The 9,712-nt window shown below is 39.5% G+C and overlaps 1 protein-coding gene across 2 annotated transcripts in view; it reads left to right on the top strand.

The window, feature by feature from the left end:
* Positions 1 to 9,712, top strand: part of KIF4A (kinesin family member 4A) — a 141,197-nt gene that overhangs the window by 68,030 nt on the left and 63,455 nt on the right. For both annotated transcript variants that reach the window (XM_011943144.1, XM_011943145.1), the window contains exons 11-13: positions 1,963 to 2,095; positions 3,834 to 3,892; positions 4,008 to 4,113. In XM_011943144.1, coding sequence (XP_011798534.1) covers positions 1,963 to 2,095; positions 3,834 to 3,892; positions 4,008 to 4,113 — 298 coding nt within the window. The remainder of the gene's footprint in view (positions 1 to 1,962; positions 2,096 to 3,833; positions 3,893 to 4,007; positions 4,114 to 9,712) is intronic.

Here is a 9,712-nt window from a genome sequence, read left to right as displayed (position 1 = left end):
AATGGGCAAAAACTGGAAAAATTCCCTCTGCATTCTTATAGTACCTATCTCTGTAGTCAGCATAATAGTTAAGAGCATGGACTCTGAAACTAGACTGCTGAGCTCAAATCTCAGCTTCACATTACCTACTAGCTGTGTGGCTATAGGTTATTTAACTTCTTTGTGCCTCAGTTTCCCCAGCTGTAAAATGAGGATAGCAGTAGAACTTACCTCATAGGGGCTGTTGGGAGAATTTTAAAAATTTAATGTATATAAAGTATTTAGAATAGAGCCTAGCCCATAATGCTATAGAAGTGTTAACTATTATTAATTATAGTAGTATTTAAATATTCAAGAATTTGCCTCAAATTACAATGAAGAACCTACTTCTATGTGCTAAATTTTCCTTGGAAAAATCAACAATTAAACTTAAATATGATTTTCCCATTTAGAGAAGTCCTGGAAATTTTTTAGGGAAATAAAAAACGATTGAGTTAAAAGTATCATTACTTTGAAGCTTGTCAGCTTACATGAATGACGCATGGAAGTTTTCAGTTTAATAAATAAGGAATAACACTTAAATTTACTAATAGTTTATTTTTATAGTCTGCATTTTAATTGAACATTCCTTCATAAGAGTCTTAGTAAATGCTCAACAGTGTCATATGAGACCTTATTGTGTGGCCTTGCTATTAACTTTTGATAAAGTGCCTTCTAAGATCTTCTATAAAAATTGATGGAGGTCTTAAGATGGGTGAGAGGGCATCTACTCTATGCCTGAAGTCCTTTTCTATCCTTTATTGAGATTGAGAACAGCTATTCCCTGTCCTTTATTTTTCTCTTTTTCATCGCCTTGACAACTATTCATTTTCCCCCTCAGTCTTCTTCAGATCAAATCTTCATATTTCTTCTGATCTCTTTTTAACCAGTCCTGTTTTCCAGTCTTTTGAACATTTCATCCCAGTGGATTAAAACAAAAAACAGCCCTACTTCTTATTGGTCTGCTTTACTAGTCTGGAACTGATACCAATGATATGTATACATTCCAAAGGTTCTTACCTATATGTATTCCTTCAAGCTATTTCTGACCCTCCCTTTTCCTCATATTTGAAATGGACACCATTGTTGTCTTGACTCACTCTAAGCAATTTAAAATTGATAGACAAATGAACAAGAGGCTATGGGTCGTAAGTTTCAAGCAAAGCAAGCATTTAGAAGGGAGCACTTATTTATAAAGAATTGTGAAATGTTTTCTTAGTGGCCGCTGGTCATCATTTCAACTTTTTGACGTCTCAAATGCTGTTTCCCTAAACTTTACAGTAAATGGGAAATATATTTATGTTGATTAGGTTGAATTTTGACCCTGAGCAGTGTCACTTCTACCTCCCCCATACCTCTCCCTTCTCTACTTCCCTAATCTTTAATGAGGGATTGAGGGTGGGAAGAAAAGGGAGAGAACATGTATTTTAGCTCCAGTTAGCTATAACTTCATACCTACAGGACACAAACAGAAAAGATCCTAACCAAGAGTCAAGATAGAGGTTAGTCATTCTTGTTGCAACCATATCTGTCTCTGAATTATTACCTTTCTCCAAACCATTGAAGTACTTCAGAGATGTGTTTATTGTACACCCAATATTCTACCTGAGTAGGAGGATAGATTGGGTTGGACACACTTTTCCCAGGTTTTTTTTTTTTTTTTTTGAGACGGAGTCTCCCTCTGTCACCGGGGCTGGAGTGCAGTGGCCGGATCTCAGCTCACTGCAAGCTCCGCCTCCCAGGTTCACGCCATTCTCCTGCCTCAGCCTCCCGAGTAGCTGGGACTACAGGCGCCCGCCACCTCGCCTGGCTAGTTTTTGGTGGTATAATTTTAACTTAATCCCCCTACCTATCCAAAAGGCCTATGGGATATATTTTTATCCACCTTTGATATATGTATTATCAATCAGATATTTTTCTAGTATGTTATTTACTTTGTTTTAGTGTGGAACCATCAGAGAATCTACAATCCTTAATGGAGAAGAATCAGTCCCTGGTAGAGGAGAATGAAAAATTAAGTCGTGGTCTGAGTGAGGCAGCTGGTCAGACAGCCCAGATGTTGGAGAGGATCATTTTGGTAAGGCCCCAAGAATAAACTACTAGCAATCTGAACATTTACTGGCTTTAGTTTCGAAAATATTTAACATGCTTTTCATTATGAGAGACAGGTTATGTTGAAAGAAATGTATTTGTATTACCATATCCTCCAGGGAGTCCCTCTGGGTTATATGTGGGCTTGTAATCAAACATACAAAAAAGTTAAAAGAATTGTACAGTGAATACCTATGTATCTACCACAAAGAATCTATATAAGTCCCATTTTTAAATAGATTCATTTAAAAATACCAGAAAGTAAAGAACTAAGTACATCTATCACCTTAAGTCCTGCCTAATCTTTATCCATAATGCTAAGTAACCATTCCTTCTCTGAGATTTTAGTTATTTTCCATCTCTCTTCCCCTAATGTTGTCACATTTCATATCCCATACTAACAGCTGCCACGGTGAGATATAACAGCTGGGAAATTAATTTTAATTCATTTTCCATATGGTTGATTTCCAAATAGTGGATCGCTATATAACTGATTACATGAGTTCTGACTCCTACTACCGGCCTGTCTGTCAGTAACCTCCTGGATCAGTGCATGCTGGCTCTATCACTAAGGTTTTTCTACTAGTCTAAATACAACTCAATTTTTGATAGCACGGCTGTTGCCAGAAGTGAAAATGAGTTTCCACCAAAATATAATTGAACCTCTGTAATATATACACCTTCATGCGTCAGTGTGCTCTCTAGTCAAGGAAGATAAGCTGCTTAAAGATTTCTTTCAAGTGGGCTAAATCCTACGTCCATTGTATTGTCCATTACTAACAGAGGGTGAAAATGGGATATAGGGGATTTTTATATACAGTTTTCTGTCTCCAGTGCTGTATTTTGTGCTTTGAAGTAACTCTAGAAGCTGCGTTTCACATGTATGTGAATGAGGCTGATGTAACAGAAACTACTTCTTATTCTAGCCACATACTCATCCAACCTTTATAAGGTTGTTACAGTGTCTGCCTGATAGGCTTATTGTTTGATATCCTGGCAGAACTTCATAACAAGCACAACATTTTTGTCCTATATAAACAATTCTTTCCAGATCTGTTATAGCATCCAGCATGTTACAGATACTGTGATTGAAATAAAACTGAAAATATCAATCACCCTTCCCAAAACGTAAGCTGCCTTCTGCCGTTTCTTCTTTCTCTACCATCATTCTTGTGCCGTACCCTTTTTCTTGCTGTCTTTTGCTAAAACTAGCCTACCATATCAGATAGTATAACTTAAAAAAAAAAATCTCAGCTCAAATTTAGTGTGAGGCCCTTTTATGTTTTAAATGCCCTTATGCTGGGGCTAGGGAACAGTGTAGTGTAGGAGGCAATTTAAAGTAAGTGGGGGTGTTTTTTGTTTTTTTGGGTTTTTTTTGCAAACAGCAGGGACTAACATGCCAGGAAATATTGCTTTTTCCCCCTAGTTGCAAAGTTCTCTATGGAATTAAGGCTTCACACTCCACCCCATAGTCTGAGTTTCATGGCAAGCATAAAACCCAGCTGCTCGGATGCTATTTTTAGTAGCTCATGTTGACTGAAGGGCTAATTTCCATGACTCTTAAAAAACACATTTTTCACTAAATAACCAAAACCCACTAAATCCTCTGTTATAGCAAAGGAGACAGCCTCTTTACCTAGCTTTTAATTCATAGGAGTAGGAGAGCATAATTATGTGAGGCTGTCAGGCACTGCCACTGATGATCTCCTGGGTCTTTGTTGCAGACAGAACAAGCGAATGAAAAAATGAACGCCAAGCTAGAAGAGCTCAGGCAGCATGCGGCGTAAGTTGCCCACCAGATATTTGTTAGCAACCTATAGCACCTCCGTATATAATCGTGGAGCCTCTGGCCTTTGTCATATGAATAACCCTTGGGTTCTTTTTGTTTGAATTTTCAGCTGCAAACTGGATCTTCAAAAGCTAGTGGAGACTTTGGAAGACCAGGAATTGAAAGAAAATGTAGAGATAGTTTGTAACCTGCAGCAATTGATTACCCAGTTATCGGTAAGCCAAGTAGGGGCAGTGTAAATAGGCATATCACTTTCATTTGTTTCTCTTGACATATACAAGCCTTTCTAACTCTGTACCTTTTGCTGAAAAAACTAGATTGTGAGCTGCTTGAGGACAGAGGTCATGGATCATTTGGTATGATCTGAATATTGAGTTTTTAAATCAAAATACTCATAGGTTACATATATAATGCACATTAGTATTTCAGTATTCTAATCAAATACCAGAAGCAACAACATAGCAGTGCAAAATTGCCTAGGTAGCAAGAGCAGCAGTCACTGATTTGCTGTCCTCACAGTGTAGGCTAACTTAAAAAGAGGTCTTGTATCATACCCCAATTTTAAATAAACTAAATTCTGACAGCTTAAAGCAACCAGAGAATACCATAAGCCTCTTTTATAACCAATAATAAGTAAGTTTGAATGTTGTACCATAAGTTCCCATTTTTGTTTATTTTTAGAACCATTATAGTAGTGGCAGGTATGTTTTGGGGATGGGAGTGGTTATTTGTTGTTTTTCCCAGAAGAAAAATTTTCACAATCCCACTACCCCTAAAAATCTATTTTTGTTTTGGTGTTCCATCTCTTAGTCCTTAGGCATATATGCTTTAAAAAAAATTGAAATCATACTATAACATACTATGTTAAGTGGTAATGGTTGGTTTTGTTCCGTCTACACTCTGTTGTTTATTATTCTGAAACAGTAATGTGTATGCAAATGCCTGGTGGTAATTCCTAGCTTTTGGGCAGAGATTTTAATTTTACCAGAACCATGAGATTGTCATCCCTGGTCTTGCCCAGTGTTTTCTAGAGTTGTCAATATTGTGTCACAAAATTATCCACACATAGGTTTATTCTTGAAGAGGAAATAAAAAAGTGTCATACAATATTGTCAGGACTCGTTATGATGACCAGTTCTAAAAAATTAAATGAGTTAATTCCCCAAAGACTATTAGGCAGTGTTTTAGAATAAGGAGGACTGTAAAGCTGTCAGGAGCAGTCCAAGATGACAGCTCATTTATCTAACAGGATGCAGTAATCGAGAGCCTGGGCTCTAGAACCACACAGACCCTAGTTTGAAGCCAGTTCTGCTACTTCCTAGCTATGTAATCTTACTAAATGCTGTATTACTGTCAAAAGGAGATAATTTAAGTGATTCAAATAGGGGTTAAAAGAATTATTCGGCCGGGTGCAGTGGCTCATGCCTGTAATCCCAGCACTTTGGGAGGCCAAGGTGGGCGGATCACCTGAGGTCTGGAGTTCGAGACTAGCCTGGCCAACATGGTGAAATCCCGTTTCTACTGAAAATACAAAAATCAGCCGGGTGTGGTGGCATTCACCTGTAGTCCCAGGTACTTGGAAGGCTGAGGCAAGAGAACCGCTTGAACCCAGGAGGTAGAGGTTGCAGTGAGCCGAGACTGTGCCACTGCACTGCAGCCTGGGTGACAGAGCGAGACTTAATCTCAAAAATAAAAAGAAGAAGAAATATTATTTAGCTGATGCACTCAGGGCATGCATGAACTCCAGGTAACTTCCCAAGTAAAGCAAGATTGGAGTTTTATAGAGTAAAGAGAAGGAAGGGGTGTATGTCCTTGTGATTTAGCTCAGGTAACAGTTTTTTATGTTAATTGCTGTGAAACTTTTGGTTGGAGATTGTTTCATTTTTTTATACCTCCTCCTCAGGAACATACTGGTGCAATCCTATCCTGATAACTGTTACTATATTTTGAGAGATGTTCTTACAAGCCTTGTAGTTTCTCAGTTGGTCAAGGTTCACAGGTGGGAGAGGTGGCAAAATAGGGGGAACAGGGAAAGGAGGCAAGGGTTGAAGGCAAGGAAAACTGGGAACCCTCTCTCATGTGTGTTTTCTTTTATATCAGCAATATGAGCAAAGTGCAGTGGAATCATAAAACAAAGGGTGATTCACTGTTAGTCCAGAAAATTCAGGAAGGCATCATAGAAGAAACTGGGTCCTAAAAATGAATAGGAGTTTGCCATGCAGACAAAAGGGAAGGGACAGGCCAATTCTGGGCACACTGCTTATGAGTTAGCCCTGCTCCACAAGGAAAATTTTAGAAGTTTTTATATAAAATAAATAAAGTTTTTAAAAAAGGGACTAGACTATATATAGAGGAAAAGATATATATAAAAGGAAAGAGGTATGAAAGTTTAGGCCGGGCGCGGTGGCTCAAGCCTGTAATCCCAGCACTTTGGGAGGCCGAGACGGGCGGATCACGAGGTCAGGAGATCGAGACCATCCTGGCTAACACGGTGAAACCCCGTCTCTACTAAAAAATACAAAAAATTAGCCGGGCGAGGTGACGGTCGCCTGTAGTCCCAGCTACTCGGGAGGCTGAGGCAGGAGAATGGCGTGAACCCGGGAGGCAGAGTTTGCAGTGAGCTGAGATCCGGCCACAGCACTCCAGCCTGGGCGGCAGAGCGAGACTCCATCTCAAAAAAAAAAAAAAAAAAGAAAGTTTAAAAAATGGTAAGAACTTCAATGTGGCTGAAGTATAGGGTACATGTTAGACAGCAACTATCACAAGGTTAAATTTCACCATTTATAATGCCACTCAAATGCAACTGAAACGTCTGATATATGAAAACCTTGTGTGAGCTGCCTTAGTATTAAGATAATCTAAGCTGCAGAAGCCCACTGGAGCCAAAACTTACAAGCTCAGAAATAGTGACCCAGGGTACCCACCATTGTTCATGGCCATCACACTGATCTTAGAGGATTAATACCACTTCATTTCTGGGGCTTTGAGTCACATGGGAAAGATGAAGGAAACCCGTGGAACCAAATTAATAAAATAAAGCATCTTCAGTGAGAATCTGGCAATATGACTGGTGCCTGGTATGCCTGTAGAGGGAGTTGCTAGTGGTGGCTGGCTCAGAGGAACTCTGCAGAATCGCTGTGTCTGCCACTAAAATGTACTTGGCACACACAGTAGGAGGGTGCTAAAGATTGCCACAAACTGATAAAGTTCCTGCCTTCCATCCACTGTCATAGTTAGGCAGAGTAAGCCCTTTTATCCAGGAGTCCTGCTGGACTCCTGAATCAGAGTTCTCCACATCTATTGTTCGGAGACCCTCCCAGCTATATATTCTTTTTTTTTTGGAAATACACAACAATGTATCCTGTGGCTTTTATTAAGACTCACTACAGTGAAAGCAAAATGTTTCAAAAGTAAGTGCTTGTGCCCTTCATTCTGGATTAAAACTATTTTTATTTTAAGTGACTAGTGAACACCTTCTTTTCCATTATAAAGGCAACCATTGTTCCTAGATATTCTTCCTGGGGCCTTAAGCACTAAACTGTACCATTTCTTCTTTTAAACTATAATTCAAGCGAACCTCCTTGTACAGTTACCTGTGAGGAAATTCAAGCAGTCCTTTCAGTTCCTACAAAATCAAATGATCTTTTTTGTTTATATCCCCTCCTCCAAGACCAGTTCCATAAAAAGCATTTTGCATGCCCAGTAATGGTACAGCCTATAAACACAAACTTCATCTTGGAGAACATTGCTGGTTAATGTAGCACAATGTACCCTGGCCTTGTTCCCCTGACCATCACCTTTTTGAAATCACAATTTTAAAGAGGTTCTTGGTTATAGTCTTGGAATCGGGGGAAAGAGGGCTGTGAGACTGAAATAAATCTTATTGTTGTATATTTACATTTAGAATTATAGAGGCAGAATTCTGCCATGTTTATGCAGAACATGTCACCATAGCCCTAAGCTTAAACCTTAGTATTGTAAAATTTCTCTGGGCCAAAAGCCAAAGATAAACCCACAGTAACAACATATCTTCTTCAAGGATTAGCCCATCTACTTTTGATCCTAACTCTCTGGAAGGTACTAGAGAAAGTCTCCAAAGGCCAGTGTTATAGGCCCTAATAATCTAGGATAGGCCTGTTATTAGTCCTTATACTGAAAATTGAAACATGGGAGGGAGGAAAGGGTAACCCTTATAGATTTTTTAAATCCTTTTTAAGAATGATTTAGTATGTCCTGCACTTGGAGAGTCACCAGTACTATAAATCATTATGAGAAAGGATATGAGAATACTGAAGCTTCCTTTAAATTCTCTTTGAGCCTTACTGGTTGGGAGTTTCTGGGCAGAGTAAGGGAAATGCTTTGTAAATAGCACTTATTAAGGATCTCTTCAGGCCAGGCACAGTGGCTTACACCTGTAATCCCAACTCTTTGGGAAACTGAGCAGGTGGATCCCTGGAGCCCAAGAGCTTGAGATCAGCCTAGGCAATACAGTGAGACCTTGTCCCTACAAAAAAATAAAATAAAATTAGACCATCCTTCATGACATAGTGAGACCCTGTCTACAAAGAAGTTTTAAAATGAGCTGGGTGTGGTGGTGTACACTTGTAGTCCCAGCTAGTTGGGAGGCTGAGGTGGGAGGATCATTTGAGCCCGGGAGGTGGAGGTTGCAGTGAGCTGAGATGGCACCACCGCACTCCAGCCTGGGTGACAGAGTGAGACTCTGTCTCAAAAAAGAGCGAGAGGAGAGGGGTCTCTTCACTCCTCACATTAAAGGTACTAAAAGTTAAGTTTCAACAACTGTGTAATGTTTCATAGGGGTGGTATAGAGACTCCATGTGCTAACCCTAAATTCTTAGCTGTTGAGCTAATAGCTCTTTCACCTGTGACCTCCTTAATTACATGACTTCCTGGAAATAATTCTCTTTTCCCGGGGCTTTGAAGAATCACTTACACAGAAGTGGTAATCCATGTCTTACAATACCAAATAAAGCCTAAATTTCAGTGGTGAGAACAGAGCTTGCTAATATGATAGCCTGTAAACAAATTAGTCCTATTAAGTAGTTTTAGGTTTCCCTTCTAGGTGGCAGCTGTTTGAATGCCCCAAAAAATAATTTGCCAAAGAATTAGCGCTTACCCTTTTCCTCCTAGTTACCTGGAGTAATACCATATGATCTGTTCTTTTTTCCCCTTTTTTCTTTTTTTCTATTTTTAGATTTAGGGGGTACAAGTGCAATTTGGTTACATAGATAAATTGGGTAGTACTGAAGACTGGGTTTTTACTGTAGCTGTCACCTGAATAGTGTACTTTGTACCCAATAAGTAATTTCTCATCCCTCACCATCCCCCAACCCTTTCACTCTTCCAAGTCTCCAATGTCTGTTATTCCACTATGTCCATGTATACACATTATTTAGTTCCCACTTACAAGTAAGGACATGCAATATTTGACTTTCTGAGTTATTTCACTTAAGATAATGGCCTCTAGTTTCATTCACGTTGCTGCAAGAGACATGATTCCATTCTTATGGTTGAGTAGTATTCCATGGTGTGACTACTACTATTCCCGTAGTAGTCCATGGTATATCAATGGATGATTGGATAAATAAAATGTGTGTGTATACACTTAGATTGATTCCATATCTTTATGATCAGTTCTTATTTACGTGAGGGACAGAGGCTGCAGTACCTTTTTTTTTTGAGACGGAGTCTCGCTCTGTCGCCCAGGCTGGAGTGCAGTAGTGCGATCTCGGCTCACTACAAGCTCCGCCTCCCGAGTTTACGCCATTCTCCTGCCTCAGCCTCCCGAGTAGCTGG

The sequence above is a fragment of the Colobus angolensis genome, unplaced genomic scaffold (assembly GCF_000951035.1).
Source record: "Colobus angolensis palliatus isolate OR3802 unplaced genomic scaffold, Cang.pa_1.0 Scaffold216, whole genome shotgun sequence".
NCBI lineage: Eukaryota > Metazoa > Chordata > Mammalia > Primates > Cercopithecidae > Colobus > Colobus angolensis.
The sequence above is the reverse complement of the archived record's forward strand: the minus strand, read 5'-3'. Positions and strand labels throughout refer to the sequence as shown.